The sequence below is a fragment of the Abramis brama genome (genome assembly GCF_963993115.1).
Source record: "Abramis brama genome assembly, chromosome: 4".
Lineage (NCBI taxonomy): Eukaryota > Metazoa > Chordata > Actinopteri > Cypriniformes > Leuciscidae > Abramis > Abramis brama.
Window position 1 is genome coordinate 54,796,449 of NC_139966.1, and position 18,296 is coordinate 54,814,744.

At 41.8% G+C, this 18,296-nt stretch overlaps 1 protein-coding gene across 11 annotated transcripts in view; it reads left to right on the plus strand.

Moving 5' to 3' along the window:
• foxp2 (forkhead box P2) overlaps positions 1-18,296 on the plus strand; it is a 102,589-nt gene that overhangs the window by 77,619 nt on the left and 6,674 nt on the right. For all 11 annotated transcript variants that reach the window (XM_084111422.1, XM_084111424.1, XM_084111430.1 and 8 more), the window contains 9 exons: positions 1,408-1,582; positions 2,290-2,503; positions 4,082-4,186; positions 8,839-8,926; positions 11,925-12,008; positions 15,073-15,283; positions 15,817-15,893; positions 16,022-16,123; positions 18,146-18,267. In XM_084111422.1, the coding sequence (XP_083967548.1) occupies positions 1,408-1,582; positions 2,290-2,503; positions 4,082-4,186; positions 8,839-8,926; positions 11,925-12,008; positions 15,073-15,283; positions 15,817-15,893; positions 16,022-16,123; positions 18,146-18,267 (1,178 nt within the window). The remainder of the gene's footprint in view (positions 1-1,407; positions 1,583-2,289; positions 2,504-4,081; positions 4,187-8,838; positions 8,927-11,924; positions 12,009-15,072; positions 15,284-15,816; positions 15,894-16,021; positions 16,124-18,145; positions 18,268-18,296) is intronic.

An 18,296-nucleotide genomic window follows, 5' to 3' on the forward strand; every position in this document is an offset into this window, starting at 1 on the left:
ATTCTGACAGGAGAAGAGGAAAGGGAAAGGGGACGGGAGAGAGAGAGCTCAAGCTAACAGGGTCTCAGCAGAAACTAGCTCTCAGTTTGCTAATGGACCTCTGGAGACTTTGTCCACAGAAGCAAACTTCAGTCATTTTTAAGCCAGACCTCCTTAAAAACAGCTAATAAACTGAGTCTGTACGACATGGAAATGCAACTACTACACCACTTTACATTTCCAAAAAGCTAAGACTAAAGAACGGTGTCTTGTCGCAGACATCGTATCACATACAAAATTATACAAACTTTGAGCCTCATTCATGATTCACTAACAGAATGAATTTGCATATATGAGAATTTACGTAAAAATGGTGTTACGAACTAGTACAACAAAATTTGATGTTGGGCCTGTTTCATGAAACGTGCTGAATGAATTTCTGTATAAAAGTGTAAACTATATCTGCAACAATTTACGTAAGAATGATATTTTAATGAAGGAGGCCAAAATGGTGTTTGTTATAAGCGATTGCTTTTTGCAAATTATTTTATTTCATTTCACTCAGTTTAATACATATTTTGTTACTTTTTTTGCAACACTATTATAAATCTATTTTGCAAGTTTATTTCTGTCCAAATTATGTGACAGTTTACGTGAAAATTGTTCTACAAACCATTTACACAGACATTTGTATGGTTGGTGTTTCATGAAAAAGATCCAATATACGAAAATGTAATAAATACTGTTATTTTCAGTTTAATTTCACTCAGTTAAATGCTTTGTTATGGGTTTTATTTAACATGTAATGGGATTATCAGGTTGGGGCAATTTATGTCTTTATGAACATTTTACACAAAAAGTGTTTCATTACATAGATGTTTTGTTCGCTGTGAATTATGTGAATTTAGTTTTGCTAATCCTGTTTATGTGATTTAACAGGTTTATTTTTGTCCGTGAAAAGATTTCAAGCGTAGTTGCTGTGCTTTGATCACTGAAGCGCTGCATTGTTTTTCTGTGGTTTGCCTCCACCGCTGCTGCTGCTGTTGTTGTTGTTGTTTTTGTTGTTGTCTTCGCCAGCTTATGCAAGAGGGCTCGACTGGCGGTAAACAGGGTTTGGAGGGGATGGAGGGGGTGGGTGCTGTAAATCTCTCTCAGCCTCCCTCCCTCCGTCACCCCCTCCCTGTGGCCCCATAAGCTGTAATGGACCATTAGAAATGCAAGACAATTAACTATCAATGGCGAAAGGAGGGGGCTCCACCCCCCACCCACATCTCAGACACAGTTCTTAGCACACAAGGCGAAGAGAACGAGACGGCAAGGTTTCACTTGGGCCACATGCATTACCAAACGCACTTTCTCGTCCATGTGTGTGACTAGTGTTTTGCGTGTGTATGCTCACTCTCTCTCTCTCTCTTTGTTTCACTATAGCAACAGCAGCAACAGCAGCAGTTGGCAGCACAGCAGCTGGTCTTTCAGCAGCAGCTCTTGCAAATGCAGCAACTGCAGCAGCAGCAGCACCTGCTCAACATGCAGAGGCAGGGCCTCCTCTCTCTGCCCCCTGGCCCAGGACAGCCCACCCTCCCCGGACAGACTCTGCCGCCAGGTAATGTCCTCACGTGACCATATGAGAGTTTGCGTGTGTGGCTGCGTCCTCTTTTAAACTCCTTTTTTTTCTGCTGCAGTTTCCTTGCCATTTCAGTTTTTTTTCTAGTTCTCTTTCTCTCTTGCCTGTGTCTGTGTTCTTGTTGTTTTCCTATCTCCCCCCTCTCTCCCTCTCTCTCTCTCTCTCTCTCACTCACCCTCCCCTCCTTGCCTGTTGTTGTTGTTTACGGACTCGCAGTGCGAGCTCAGAGCTGTGAGGAAGACGAGCTGTTGCCATTTGCTTTTTTCCTGGAACAAACACCTGGTGCTATACTGTGTTTATCGAAATGGCGCTGGATGACAATAGTTTGAAAATGGCTCTTAATTGGAGTATAGTCGGGGCGACAAAGAGCGGAATAGTCATTTTATCATCCAAGGGATTATATGATGATTTGATTCTGCACACAGAGGCTCGTTTATGAATGCATAATCATGTGCAGATGAGTTCCTGGTTGCTTTGTACTTTCGGATACCACGGAAACGAAGCGAGGGATGAGCGTCCAAGTCGATCTTGCACCGGTTTACCTCCAGATGCTTAAGTGCGATGCCCAGGTTTCGCAGCAGAGCAGAACAGGTTTACCTACCTTGTTAGAAAAGGGCAGACGGTAGCTCATAATGAGAGTTTTGTGAATTATTGTTTCTCTAAAGCTGTTTGTGGTTCTCTTGCAGCTGGTCTGAGCCCCGCCGAACTCCAGCAACTTTGGAAAGACGTCACCAATAGCCACGCCATGGAGGACAATGGGCTAAAACACAGCGGCTTGGACTTGAGCACCACCAACAACTCGTCCACTACCTCCACCAGCAACCCCAAAGCATCTCCGCCCATCACCCATCATGGCATCTCCAACGGCCAGTCCCCAGCCCTCAACAACCGGAGAGAGAGGTACCTGAACACGCACACATGCTAAAGCTGGTTTATTCTTCCACTTACCTGATCACCATTGGGCCCCTGAGATCCAGCTGGATTGGCTATGTAAAGTTACCATGGATAAAAGCGTCTTCTTCGTTTCACTTGACGCAAACTCTAAATCGCTTTTCAGACATATGTGATCACAAACCCCCTGATAAAGGGTCTCGTGTACACATGAACACAAAGATGCATTAACAAACACAAACCAAACAGCCATTTAATCTACTTTTCATGTGCGACACAAAAAAACAGAAGAACAGTTGATGTGTTTGTCACCATTTGCAAAAGGAAAATGCTCATTCCTGCTGGGAGAGGGCTGTGTGTTTTTGTTTGTTTGCTCATCAATAGTTTATTAATGTCTGGATAACAGTTGAAATAAGACGAAACCTCCCTTGAGACAGCGCACTATTGAACGCAGTGCCTTCCGGTATATCAAACGCATGGAGGTGCAACTTTCAGTGACAGGAACACACAGCTCACCTCACTGTACATTAAGTATTTAATACCTCGCTTTTCTTTTGAAATTGCTTTGCCGGCACAGCTTGTCATGTAAATAGAATACACTATGTCGGGTTGGCATTTCCTGAGCGTTTATACGCACAACGACCCTTTTATATGCTCTGCGTCTGCTGTAAAACAGATTCGCATATTTCTCTATGTATTATTCAGTCTGTAGCGGCCATATGTTAGTACATAGCAACAGCCGTTGACTTCACTGGGGGGTGGATGTGTTGTGTAATTGGTTTCAAGTATGTAGCGTCTTCAAAGAAAGCTCTTTCTTGAGAGAGATATCTTTAGAGGCAGAGAAGAAAAAGGAAAAAACAGAGCAATAGAGAGACAGGGAAATAATTTAAGAAATAGGTTACCCTCTTTTCTTGTGTGTTGGCGGAGTCTCTCGGGTCCACGGTCGTCCGTAATCACAGAGTGTGTTTTGTTGTCAGAGCCAGCTGCTTTCTAAGATGTGCTGGATCGATAACGGCAAGGTAAAACAGCCGGTGAGGTTTGTGTGTGTGAGCGTGTGCCGCACACAAACACAGCGTACTGGTCTGCTTAGCCTCACTTTCGCACATTAGCCCCTCAGCACCATTAGAACCGGTGGTCGTAACTTACCGCAATGTCTTTTCACAACAGGTTGTGTCCTTAAAAACGCCAGTTCCGCCACAAATTAATCTCCTGGTGAAAATTAAAGCACAGCTGCTGTTTTTTTCCGATATTTTCACAAGTTGTCCGTAATGGCTTTACAAGGTGAAAGTATGTGGAAAAAAATGTTGATGGGTGATTTTACTTGGCCGGGCCATGTTTTTTTTAACACACCCGTGTCTCCTCAGTAATACTCTGGATCAATAATCAAAAGGTAGCCTAATGACGAGAGAGACCGTGTGTTTTTCCAGCTTTTCTGAGCATCAAGTCCACATTCACCTTTCATGCCAGAGAAGTGCACTAAATTGGGCCGTTTTAACCCCATTTTAGGTCATATCATCCTAACAGGTGGCAAGTTGCAGCCACCATGTTTTTTTTCTTAATTTTTAATGCTCATTATTTCTCTTTCAGTTCACTGCATGAAGAGACTGGAGCGTCGCACTCCCTCTATGGTCATGGAGTGTGCAAGTGGCCAGGATGTGAAAGTATTTGTGATGACTTTGGACAGTTTTTGAAGTAAGTGACCATCAAGAGAGAATAAGTTCAATTATATGCACACTCAGTTGGACTAAAGCAGTAGTTTGTCTCTATATAGAAACAGTTTGATGCTTATTTGATCTCTCCATTAACAAAATCGAATTATTCAATCTCAAAAGTTTTCACAGTTTAGCTCACACTGAGCTGTCAATCCACAAAACGGATAGCGAATCTCCCAACAGATTTCTTCAGTACACCTGTCAGCCTCTCAGAGGTGGTGCTCAGAATGACCGTGCGTCTCCAAGGCTTTGTGAGTGGATGATGGGTTGGAGGCGAGTGGCAGAAGCTAATGGCAACCCGCATAGCCGTGCAGTGTTGTCATGGCGTGGCTAACGGAGTGAAATGAACTCTTCATGCTCCATCAACAATTTAGTTAATTAGCTCATTTGTAATTGGTCGGCTTTGTTGCCGGGACGTGAGTGGGGGGACATCAAAGGAGAAGGTGTTTGCAGTGCTGGAGATTGCAGGTTATCACGTTGCCACTCCGAGGAAAGAGCCTTGCCATCAAAGAATGGAGAAAAAGGTTCATTTGAATATTCTAATTAGATCCGTAATTAACTGTGAAATAATAATCTGGTGCGTTTGGAGGGTGTAAATGTCCACGTCAATTCTTGTAAACGGCTTTTGAGAGTGGCGACATCGTTCTCTTCTTTTACAAACGCCCCAGATGCAATCTAAAGAGCCCGCATCAAACAATTTAACGTCTTTGAGTGCGTTTTAAAATGAACCATTCAACTAGTTAGTTATGACTGTCAACCAGAAGAACATATTTACCTCAAAGTACAGGGTTAACTCTTCCCGTCTACCCCATTGACACTCGTTTAATCACGTTCATTGCAGCATAGCATGCATCAGAGATCATGTGATCTTTTCCCGCCAATTTCAGCTCACCGCTGTGTGCAAATCAATGGTTGAAGAGAACTTAATAAAACTGCTCTGTGTCTGACAAGCTTTGCGGTAGGACGCCATTACAGCAATCAGCCTCCAAATCTTTGTCGAAATGGGGGCGAGACACCCTCGTTCGCTCCCGGAGCCGGAGACGCCCGTACTGTAACTCGTACATGAAAACACTCCAACAAAAGACAGTGTGATCTGAGCCGGCGAGATGCCGGGTGGCGCTGTGCCTTGGAGGAGCGATTGTCGGTGTCAAAAAGAAGCTTTTAATGTCGTTCGGAGATGCCAGTCACTGCTGCGTATCATCCAGGTACACACGCTTAAAATGGTTTACATAAAATAGGTGTCAGATTCAAATGGCACCTTTGATGGGGAAGCAGAGGGCGGAGGGATTCACCCAGCCTGCGTGAGCTTGTAGCTCGCGGAGAAGAAACCAGCCACGGTTTTGTAATCTTTGTTGTGTTGCTGAGAAAGTTGTCAAGATCAGCATTTAAGCGCAGCTCTGCACTCTTTCATGCGCCGCGCACCTGGAGAGGGGTAGCCAAGAGGTGCCTGGCACATTATATTAGCTCTGAAGTTCAAATAGACGCACGTGAGCATGCATGCGAGCGGGTACACCTTGAGACGTGTGTATTAATGCAACAAAGCACACGTCTTGCGGGTCTGATTCGGGGCAACTTATTTGGGGGTTATGTGCAGCTAAAAGAGGGGGCTAATGAATTCATAGCGTTCTAATGTTGTTCTGCCACGCAGGCGATTTTGTTATTGTTTAAGCTCCAGATTGCCGCCCTAGTTCTCTTATTGATTTCCTCTCACATGCTTGAGAAGAGTCAGGATGAGTGTGGAGAGAAAAATACAGACATACCTGCTGGCCTGTAATAAAGATTGACACGCTGTCATCGCATGCTAGCATTTGCAGTAGCGTCTTTCCAATGTTGATGCAATAAGGGCTTGTGTATCTCATCTCCTTGCCTGTCTTAATCGGGCTTTTATCAGAAAATGTATCTTTCTTTTTCACCTACCTAACATTTAACACTGGTGAAGCAACCTGTCGAGCTTCCACCACTTAAACTGCAGCGTCTTAAACTGGGAGCTCATGAAAGCCAACAGGGAAGTCCCTGGTTTGATTAATCAAGTCCATGTCCGGTTGAGGGAGATGAGTCCTTTGAAATTAGCATAATGATTTGATTGGTCCGCATTGACTGGAAAGGGCAAACGTGAGATTTAAAGCATATATTTTGCAGCTAGCTTTAACTCAACTGATTTCATTCCATCTGTGGTTTTCAAATGCACTTTTCAGTCTGTTGCGTACCTGTCCATCTGTTTCTTAGACCATCAGAGCCCTCATTCCCCATCTCAAAACAAAAATCAATATGCCTATAAAGTGACCCATAAATTACAGACGGCTCCAGAGATGTTTGCTCAGAGCGAGCGGGCGGCCCGTCTCATTCTCCTCTCACCTCTCTGTTTGAACTAAACCCAGCGCCACAGGCTCATTAAGAGATATTGGTGACTGCATCTCACCCCCCTCCAGCCCCCTGCTTTTATCAATGCATAGTCAAACACCTACAGCCTGAATATTTCATAGCCATGCAGTAATCTGGATGTAATCACCAACGTTAACTGGCTCTCGCTAACGTTAGCACTTGCAAAAGACTCTGTTGTACCATATGTTTTTCTGCTGGCTACTAAAATTTAATTTAACTTTATATCTCACAATTGGTAATTTATGTGTCACAATTATGACTATATATATTACATTTTATTTATTCTATTAATTGTGACTATCTTACAACTGTGACTTTATATTTTCCCAATTTATTTATGTTAAATATAATTGCAATTTAATTTCTCACAATTGCGACTTATTGCTTATAGACGTATCACAATTTTTTCTTTCTTGTTAATTGTCACTTTATCACAATTTATTTATTTTTTCAAATAATTGTGACTATATCTTACAATTGTCACTTCATATTTTCCCAATTGTTTTCCCTCTTAATTGCTATTTTATATCTAAATTTATTTTTTCATACAACTCGCATTATATTTTACAATTGTAACCTTGTATTGCACAGTTGTGACTTCATGTCTCACACTAATGACTTTGTCATAACTGTGCTTTTATATCTCACAATTGTGACTATTTTAACAACTGTCACTTTCTATCTCCAAAAAATGCTTAAAGAACCTAATATTTTATACTTTCCAATTCTTTCTTTATTTTTTTTACTCTTGGAAGTGGAATCGGGCTTCCATTAGAAAAGAAAACCTCACGTTCCTAAAAGAAACAAGGAAACGAGATTAAGATCTAGATGGTCGCTAATGAGAAACGGGGCGTGCAAGATAAGATGTGTTATTTAGCAAGCTACCTGTCGGGACAGAGGAACTAGCCAGTCGTGGCTTTTGAAGCAGCTGTAATTTATGACATCCACCATACATCAAGTGCCCAAGATAGCATTATGAGCATTGAAATGAAAAGGGTATTTGCAGCATTAGTTCCCTGCGAGGGACCTGATTACATGATTAATGAAATGCCCCTTTGCATGCGCATTCTGAAACAGCAATTAGGCACGGGGCCGGAGAAAGGCACCAGCTCTCCAGTCATCCTCACCATTTTTTTTTTTCAATGCTATCTCACTCTTGATTTATAATGGAGAATATCTGAGCATTAGACCTGAAACGGTTACAATAGCAAAAGCGGGCGTGATGGAATGAAATAATTTTAAATGGGCGCAGGCATAATTGAAAGGTAGCGGTGGCCATTGTGTTCTCAAATGTCCTCTGCTTTGATTGGCGTGTTTGAGGAGGATTATGAATACGTTGTTATTTTGCGTTTTGCACATAAACAATAGCTCGCGCTATGAATAGAGAATGAATAGAGAAAATGCTTAGTAGTGTTAAAACTAGCTCAGTGTGGGTGGGTGTGTGTTTGCGTGCGTGTGTGTGTGCGCATTTTAAGCTCACACTAATGCACTGGAGGTTGTACTGTAAATGATCATTGAAGGGTCTGCAAGCTAACCTATAATTACAGGAAAGAGAGTGGCAGCATTGGCATTTCACAAGCATGTCTTCTAAAAGAGCGCTTTGTGGGTTTGTCACCAATGATAATTTAGATAGAGGCTCATTACCGAACATCACAACACTTTTAAAAACCTTTTCGCCTCTGTGCGTTTGCCGGGAATAAAGGTCTATTTTAATGGTGGGCTTCTTTTGTGTCCTGCAGACAAAATCCAATCAAGGAAAACCGCCATTGACTGCTCTTGCAGTCTGAAGTGGTTTTTTTTTTCCTGCGTAATATTCTAATGAAAGGATGAGTAGATACATTTAATATGTCGACGGAATAATGCACTCTCCGTAGGAGGCGCTTTTTAAATGTTACTCGAGTTAAATTGCATTTATTATATTTATTTCTTGATAAATGTAGAAGACAAAACCTCTGCGCGAGGCCTTTTGTACGCCAACATCCCTCATAAGCTGTTGTGTTCTGAGCGCTGCCTCTCATTCGCATGACAGTCGCTCTATTGTGATGTTAAACACCGGCTTTCAACAAGCGAGAGACACACTTGTTAGACAGCGGCGGTTTGTTAAAAGCTAATGGGCTGGACGTCCTGTAATCCAGAAATCATATTCATCAACAACGGTGGTAGTTGATCAACAGCAACCACTTATTATTAGTTGAGCCCGTGTGTGTATGTGGGGTTGGTTTTTCATCAGTTTCTCCTGTTTGCCTACAGGCACCTTAACAATGAGCACGCTCTGGACGACAGGAGTACCGCCCAGTGCCGAGTACAGATGCAGGTGGTACAACAGCTAGAGATTCAGGTACAGTAGACCCATGAATATAAACACATACACGCTGAAAAGAACAGTTCAGCCAAAATGTCTTTACTCACCCTTATGTTATTCAAACCCCTATGACTTTCTTTCTTCTGTGGACCACAAAAGAAAATGTTGTGTATCCATACAAGTCAATTTGGTTTAGCGTTGGTTTGGACCCCATTGACTTTCATTGTTTCTCAGCAGAAAAAAGCAAGTCATACAGGTTTGGAACAACACAAAGGTGAGTTCACTTTAAAGACAACATGGAATGACATGTTGACAGATTTGTAGGCTAATTTCTTCACAAACGTTTGACCAAACCTGACAAAGCTTAGCTTTACCTAGTTCGCATACTAGCTTATGTAACACTTTATTTTAAGGTGATATAGTTACACGTTACTACATGTACTTACTATAGTAATAACAGTAAATTATGCATAATTAATCCTAACCGTAACTCTATAGTAAGTACATGTAGTTCATTATTATTACTCAGGACTTACTTGAGTAAGTACAATGTAACTACGTCACTAAAATAAAGTGTAACACTAGCTTATACTTGAAACTTAGCATTGTGTATTGCAAATATTATTAGCAAATATTATTAGCTCTCATAACAATATAAATTGCCTGTTTGTCATTTGGATAACAGCGTCTGTAAACACTGAGCTGTTTATCTGTTTATCTGACCAATGACAGATAGTGGGAGTGTTCGGAAAGCCTGTTTTTTGCATTTGCTGTGTATTAAAAGCAGGAAATATTTAAAGTGACTTAATTTTGTCATCAGGACTTGAATGAATTGTGAAAAGTGGGTGCTCAGTACCAACATGTTGGGCTTAATAAAAGTAAATCATGTCAATTTTGAATTTCATGTTGTCTTTAACACACACTTGTTAAACTTTAACCGCTTTTTTGCAGCATAACACCAAACATTTCCAGTGCATTTCATTAATTAGCTTGTTGCCATAAAAAACTTGCAGCACATAAACTGTAAAAATGCACAAGGGACACCTTGAGCAAATCCATCCCAACAAAGGTGAAAACCATCACAGGCCTTTATAATTGAATCATGGTTTGTGCTTATTTTCTATCCCGTCCAATTAATATGCGCGCATCTGGGCTGGACTGTGTTAATTAAATACACTTTGCACCTGAAGGAACCTCTAAAGAGAGGCACTATTTTCAGTAGCTGGAGCGTGACCTTATTAAGGTGTCACGCTGGCGAGATAATGAGAGCAGTGATTGAGGGATGCTATTACTCAGCGCTGCGGCCATCTCTCCCGCCAGTTAACGCTCTGTCCTTTGCCTCACACCTTCCGGTGCACCATGGGGTACGTCGTAAGGGTTGCGCTGGGGTTAAAATCCATCTTTCTTCTGTTAATTTCAAATAAATAACCAGTTTCTCTTGCTATGTACTGTATTTGCGGCCCGTGCTTAGTTTGTTTTTATGTAGATCTCGCCGTTCCCTGACGTTTACTCGCGCAAAAAGCCGCCTTGCCTTTGTAGTGTGGATTGCTCTCTGATCGTGGCCCCTCTAAGCCTCCGTGATGCCCATCTGAATGCAAGCCAAGCGTTCCCCACAACCTTTAAAGGTTTTTACGCTCGGCGAAACCCTCCCTATTTATTTGTTGGGCTCTTGAAACAGAACGATGAATAATTCTTGTTTATATGTAAAATAACAGACGGACATCACGATTTCTCCCTTGACTTGTTCTCTTGTTCGCTGATACCACAAAGCCGGCGTGCTTACACTGTGACCAATTACAGCAGCGCTGCTGTTTTCTGTCCTTCTGGGCTTTTTTCCGGGCTTTTTTCCTTTTTTGTCCTCTGTCAGTGGTAATGAGGCCCGGTTCAGAGCTCGGATCCCGGCTCGCTGGTGGAGTTCAAGGCGGTGCGCTGTGCGGGCCGGTCCCTGTCACTCTCCGTGAGTTAGATTGATGATAACAGATCGCCGGGGCACTAACTGGACCTCAGAGGACCCGGGAGGAGGCAGGGAGGCGGGACCGACTGGCACTCTGTTTGCGGGACCCCTTCACCTTTCGGCAGCTGCTAGATCCAGTCCAGCCCTAACAGTGTCCACAGGACTTTGAGTCGACGACCAGGACCCTCTAATTTATGGCCTGAGTATCTTGTTACTGTCAGAGCTTTGCTGACCTAAATTCTGCTATTGACAAAAAGATGAAGTGCTATTTGTTTTCGGTGACCTCCGAGCACCACCTTCAGCTCTCCATCAGCGCACCACGAGGAATGGTTCTCTTATCTTTGCTTTAATCTGCCTCTCTCTCTCTCGCGCTCAGTGGTTTTCAACTGGTTTTGCTTCAGGTGTCCAACACAGTACAAAACTATTTTTATCATCTTAAAGTAACAAAAATGTCCTTAAAATCAAACATAAAAGGAAAACACTTTGCAACAAAGTTGAATAAAATAATGGGTTTTTTTTACATAAACATATACTTTTACGCATTTATTCATCTTGGGTATTTCTGCACATATTAATATGTTTTAAACATTAACCGTCACCAAGATTTAAAAAAAAAAAATGCTCTAAAGAAATATAGTCAATTTAAGTACATAAAAAGGACGAGTATTACCAATATTATCGATTTCCAAGTGAATTTGCTCTAAAACAGTTGATGCTTTGAACAACATATGTGATGTTTTCTCTCCTCAAAGCTGTTCTATCTGAACTATACTCAAGTTTATGGTTAATTGCATTTTTATTTGCATTTAACATTGTTGTTTTGCAGCTGTCCATGACCCCATCAGAAAAGACTTTTTTGGGTTGCGACCCAGCGTTCGAGAACTGCTGCTTTATGTCTGTTTTATTTGAGGCAAGCCTACGGAAGCCTGTTCGGCCGTATGCAGGATTTATTACAAGCAGACAAGCTCGATAACAAGATGTATTACTGTGCTAGTCTGGGGAAAATCACTCATTTCTAAAACTGGTCTGTTTTCTTTTTTCTCTCTCTCTCTCTCTCTTCCTCCCTCTTTCCACTAACAGCTTTCTAAAGAACGTGAGCGTCTTCAGGCGATGATGGCACACTTGCACATGAGGCCTTCAGAGCCCAAACCATCACCAAAACCGGTGAGTGCATATTGGTACGCGTACAGTAAACAGGACTCGATGGTAAATGAGCTCTCTAAACACGACTGGAGGATGAGAGGAGAATGGGATTTGTAATGCCTGCTTTCTTGGGACCCTATCAGGAAGGAGAGAGCATTAAATCATACACCCGATCTCAACCAAAAACGCAGAGCCATTACACTCTGATGGCTTTAGCACGGCAAACAACCTATTGGCGGGTAAAAGCTATTTAGCACCGCGACCGCAGGCACACTTAAAGTAGGGGGAAGACGTTTTGTTTCAGAAAACAAACAGTTTGAAATGATAGATAGAAACTGTGATAAGATGATCTGTAAAGAAATAACCCGTAATCTGTAAACATTCAGAGATATTGCGGTGTGTTTGAAGAAAAAGATTGAGCAATATTTGAAAATGGCCCATCTGATCTCAAAAAAACATCAGATTTTCACCTAAATATGTTCTTAACCATTAATCAAAATACAAAAGACAGAGTGTTGTGCTGGAAATGAAAGTGTTTACAAAAGAGAGTAGGCTGTGATAAATATTATTTATCAGAATTATTTATTAGATATTCAATATTTTGCGAGGGAAAACATTGTTAATGTGTTTCCGCCGCTTAGCAATAGCTAATTTCACCAGTATAATTTTTCTCATCACCTCCCACCGTATAAAGCAGATAATCACAAGACAGAATAATTATCCTGTAAATCCATCAGGAATCGACTGCTCACCTCTGTCGATTTATTATTCAAGGTTTTTTTTTTTTCATTCTCAGAACTCCAGCAGCACGGTGAAATCGACTCTAATAAAAAACGTTCAGCCTATAATCCACAACCGCATACGAATGAATAATATTAATGAAGTATTACATTACATAAACCGCACATGAAAGGACTGCTAATTGCATTTGATGATGAGCAATTAATGGCGAGTTCTTAAATAATCAGCGAGGGTCTGCGATTTTTTTCGGCATGCTCCTTTTTGTCTTTTAGTGCAAGTGTTGGGCTCACGCGAGCGCTTCAGCGTTATCGGTTTCGCAGGTACAAAGGAGAACACGTGTATCCTCCCCGCAAAAAAGGGATGTTAGAGATAATATGGTGGTACTTTCACACCCTCGTACGCACAGGGCCATCAGAGAACCATCCCACACATTTGATAAATATTAATAGTGCGAATTTATTAGCACGACAAAATGAGCACCGACAAACGCTCAACAGCTATCAGTAGCCCAACACAGGGTGCGGGTACACTGTTATACGACCCCATTTAAACTCTGAATGGCACTTCATTAAATGTTACCTTTTGGCCATGCCATGGATGGCTGAAAATCAAAGTTACCAAGGCTGCTAGTCCTGAATAATGAGGGGCTCTTTTTTTCCCAACCCCTTCCCTTCCTCTCAGCCAACCTTGAATATATATTCAGATGAGCAGCAGTAGTAAAGGGCTGATCCCTATATTCTCATTCACTCCTGCTCAGTTAAGCTTTAATAAATTCCATTTTGCAAACACCGGATTGTATGCCTGCAAACATGTTACGCTTGTTGCCGTAACCAGGTGAGGAGAAGGAAGGAAAATCTCGTCTTAACATTTTAAATATACATGCAGAACAGTTTCCCCGCTCGCTCGCTCACTCACTACTGATAGGATTTATTATGAAGTGCTTTTTAGCAGTGTTTGACAGTGTATCAAAACCTTTTTAGATGAGTACTGTGTAATTACGGGCTGATGCTGTGGTTTGGCTGCAATGAGAAAGACATTCAGAAGGACCATCCTTAAATCTGGTGCCGTGACCCGGACCCTGACGAATCATACAATGTATTTTACAGGGTACAAATGTACAAATGGCAATACATTTCGCACAAAAACTTTATTTGTCTCTCATATTAAAAAGCTACATTTATTTGTATAATGCACACAATTATTGCTAACTGTAGTGTTGCTCTTTTTTGTAACGGTGAGAAAAAAAAAGCTTTTGTTTTCAACATCTGTGGTGTATTTTAAAATTGAACCGTATATTCAATGTGGGAAAATCACAGTATTTATTTATTATTTATTCACTCGTTAATTCATTTAAATTTTTTAAAGAATGTGCACAAATAAATTGTTCACAGTAAGACCAGGAGCACGTTTGAGAAGTAAATGGGGTCCTTTTTAATTTCATATTGACTTTAAGACACAAGTATTTACTCAGCATGTGATGTTGTGATGTCAAAAACATAACCGTTTACCCTTTTGCTAAGACATCCCTCTGGTAGACATCACGTCTCTGTCATTAATTTCCTTTCAAGGTCTTAGTTCCAGTGGTTAGCCAGAATACAACATTCCCCTAGAGGAGTCATTGATTTTCTCACAGTGGTATAGCGCGTGCCACTCTCTGTGTTGGCATTATCTCATTATCATTATAAGTGGAGCTGTAATTGTCTATAGAGCAGCCACACGGTCGCCTGAGAATAGCCAGCTTGACATTTCATTGTATTTATCAACACGTGCCACAAGCGATTGTTGATGTTCAACCGGCGGTCGTTTTCAATTCCAACAGCACCGGAATTCCGCCTGCCAATTCACAATTAAGGCAATTTGGTTTGAATATGTAATGATGTCATTACCATTCAAAGGAATTACCAGTGAGACTAAAGGTCAGGATGGAATTTTCCACCCGGGTGAAGTTGGGACACAAAAAAGTGGAGGAGGAAAATCCGCATAAGTGCGTATCGATTAAAAACCTGCCACTGTGTTTGGTTGGTACGACAGGAAGAAAGCGAGACGGATCACTAGCGAGGTTCCAGGCTATGGCAGAGAGCCAGGTGATCTCCTCACTGTGTGTGTGCTTTGCATCCAGGGAGCTCTTATGGGATAGAGATGGGCCGGGATAACTCACAGCCTGATCATTAGATAATCTTTAACAGCGTGCTCTAATTAGAATTCTTATGATACAATTTCATCCTGTAATTAGTGCAGATTGGCTGCTTCCTCCTATGCTTATTAGGGGAAACACAGCTGTAGGAATGAGCCAGCACTCGTTTAAAACGTGCGCTCTCTCTCTCTCTCTCTCTCTCTTCTACAGCTGAATCTCGTTTCCAGCGTCACAATGTCAAAGAACCTCCCATCTGTCTCACCCCCCAACTTACCTCAGACGCCCACCACGCCCACCGCTCCAGTCACGCCCCTTTCCCAGATGCCCCAGGTGCCCAACGTTCTCAGTCCAGCCAACGTGCCCAGCATGGGCGCCATGCGCAGACGCCACACCGACAAATACTCCATGCCCTTGTCCTCAGGTTTGTAGAAGCTTTTTTTTGTGTGCTTGTTTGTTGCGGTGAGCTTTTTATGCAAATCAGGCTCAAATCAAATCATCAATATTCAATGAATTTTAATTACAGGCAAATATAAAATAATGCAATATTCAAGAAGGCGATGCATGTAAAAACATCTTCTTGTTTGATGTTTATATTTACTGGTCTCGTGCAAGTGTTCGGAGCAGCGGGAAGGCATGAATTATTCAAACACATACAAAATATCGACGTGGGCTCTAATTTCATGAGCGTGTTAATGTTTAAGATTTCTCCAGAGAGAGATTAATTAAAAATGTATTTAGTTGGACATGTAAAATGCTGATTTGAGGTGCCCCCCCCCCCCAACCCAACCCCCCACCCCCCAACTCCTTCCGCCTCTGCCGTTTTAATTTGATAAAATCCTGAATGAATTCCTGGCGGAGGCGCGTTTAGCAATTATCCCAGGTGGCGACACTGTGGTTTATTTTTTTATTTATCTGCTGCTTCTTACGGTTTCTTTTATTTCTTTTTCTCCGCAGAGATCGCCCCAAACTACGAGTTTTACAAGAACGCCGACGTCAGGCCACCGTTTACTTATGCAACCCTCATCAGGCAGGTGAGTGGGAAATAAATTAGCTTTAGCCTGATTAGATTGTAATTAATTGCTGCTTGAATTAAGTCTGGGTGAGAGCGCCTTGACGCACTCCAGTCTCTAACGCACCGCTTAATGGCATCTCATCGCAGGCTATCATGGAGTCAGGTGACATGCAGCTAACGCTCAACGAAATCTACAGCTGGTTCACACGCACCTTCGCCTACTTCAGACGCAACGCCGCCACCTGGAAGGTAACGTGTTACGGTGGCCTGTGAGGGACGATTAGCAGCGATTTCGCCTCTTTTTAACCTGCCTCCTGAAAAGGGCGAATTCTCTCTTTATCTCGCTCTCGCTCGCCCGCTCACTCTGTGACAAGTGAAAGAATAATTCAGCCTCTGATATCATTTTCTAATTTGGTGCAATTAATAGCCTAGTCTTGACGGGGAGGTGTGTGCTCTGACGCGCTAATTACTAACCAGCCACTCAATCATCAGCACCTTTTGTTAGACGTGGCGTATTACTGCTTTCTCAGTGTCTCCTTTTCATTTTTTCTCCTTCCCCACCCTGCATATTATTGGTTAATTACGTTGAAGGATGGCTGTTTGCCTTGTAGACACACACCACTACATCCCTTTTCTTGTTGTTGTTGATGTCAGCCGAGGCTTCGTACACACTATAACTCATGCGGCCAGACAAAAAGCCAAGGAGAACAAGACAAATGGAGAGAGAGGTTAAGGCCTGGCTCTAAAGCGCTAATGCCTCTGTCATCCAGGAAACACGCTTTATTTCCCAGGACAAAAGGCCTCATTTGTATCTCTGTCCCAACAAATACATTGTCAGACGGGGATAAAAAGAAAAGGAGGATACAATAAAAACCATCCTCTATTTTTAGACAGGGTAGCAGTGCGTGTCGATAAGATACAGTACACGTCTGTTTTTTTCCTCTCTTTTAACCTCTCAATGGTTTCTCCGGCTCTCATCAGCATGCAAAGCATTTCCCAGCACTAGATTTAGCAAAGTGAATTAATTTGGATTTGGATTGCTAATGATGCTGGTGTATGATTACAGCTCCACAAGGGTGTGCAATAGCTCCCCGTACAGATGCATGCTGGGCCACGACTCATTTACTGCCAGAGCGCCTGTTCGGAGACGCTTGAATGAGCGTTTTTAGGCATTTTATGGCCTTGTAGCCGCAAACGCATCCCTGTTTCCATCTCTCTTCGCCTCTGTCCTTATCAACCGAAATATTTTAATCTAGTCCCGACTGGAACAAAGAGGCAAAGCAGGGGCTTTCAGCATATTCGGGTCCCTCCTTCTACAATAGCGGAGCAGGAATTTCCATTTGGATCCTCCCTGCTCTTTTGTGAGGGCCCAGGCAGGGCCGGCTGGTGACGGGCTTGTCATTTGATTAACAGAGAGAATTTTTAAAAAGGAATGAAAGGTGATTTAATATCTGTGCTTGGTCTCATCAGCTCAGCTTGGGGATCGAGCTCTCAGCCCCGCCAGCTTATTAGTTATAACTATATAGCATGCATAATAAAACTGCTCATTTGCTCATTAATATTAAAATTATCATATTCAGAGCCATGGGCATTAAGATCAATCAAATCCTGGGATTTTCAGGTCAGATGCGAGATCTGCTTATGAGGGTTTTTTTTTTTTTATATTCCTCTCTCTCCCTTTTCTTAGAGCAAAAAACACCCACCCCTCAAATAAAACATGAAAAAATGTAATATGAGCAAAGGTTATTATTTGGCTTCTTTGCTGCATGTTTTAATTAGATTCTATTATGGCGACATACGAGACTTGCCGTATTTCTTTATTTTATTATTATTTTTACAATGCTTCATGATTATGAAAGAGTGTTTATGGGTCATTTTGAAAAACTGAATAAATGTATTTCTGTGTTCTTAATTATTGTAATATAATTTACTTCTGCTTAAAAAATAAAAAATAACTGCTGAAAAATGTCCCATAATTTAGTTTTATCTGCCATATTTATCCCATATCCCATATTTAGTCTTCTGCTGTAGATTATATTGGGGCATAAAATGATTTTATTTTAGGATACTGAAAATGTGGCTGTGATATTATTGGTTACAGTATTATTCTCCACCTATGTGGTCTTGGTTATGAAAACAGAAAGCTTTAAAAAAAAATATACAAAAAATGTTTTATTCTTTAGAATAATGTGCACTGATTAATTATGCACACTGAGACATCTATTGGAGTAAATATATCCAACTTTAATTCCATATTTATATGTTTAACAGAACGCAGTGCGACACAACCTCAGCCTGCACAAGTGTTTTGTCCGGGTAGAGAACGTGAAGGGTGCCGTGTGGACCGTGGATGAAATGGAATATCAGAAGCGCAGATCTCAGAAGATAACAGGGTACACACACACACACACACACACACACA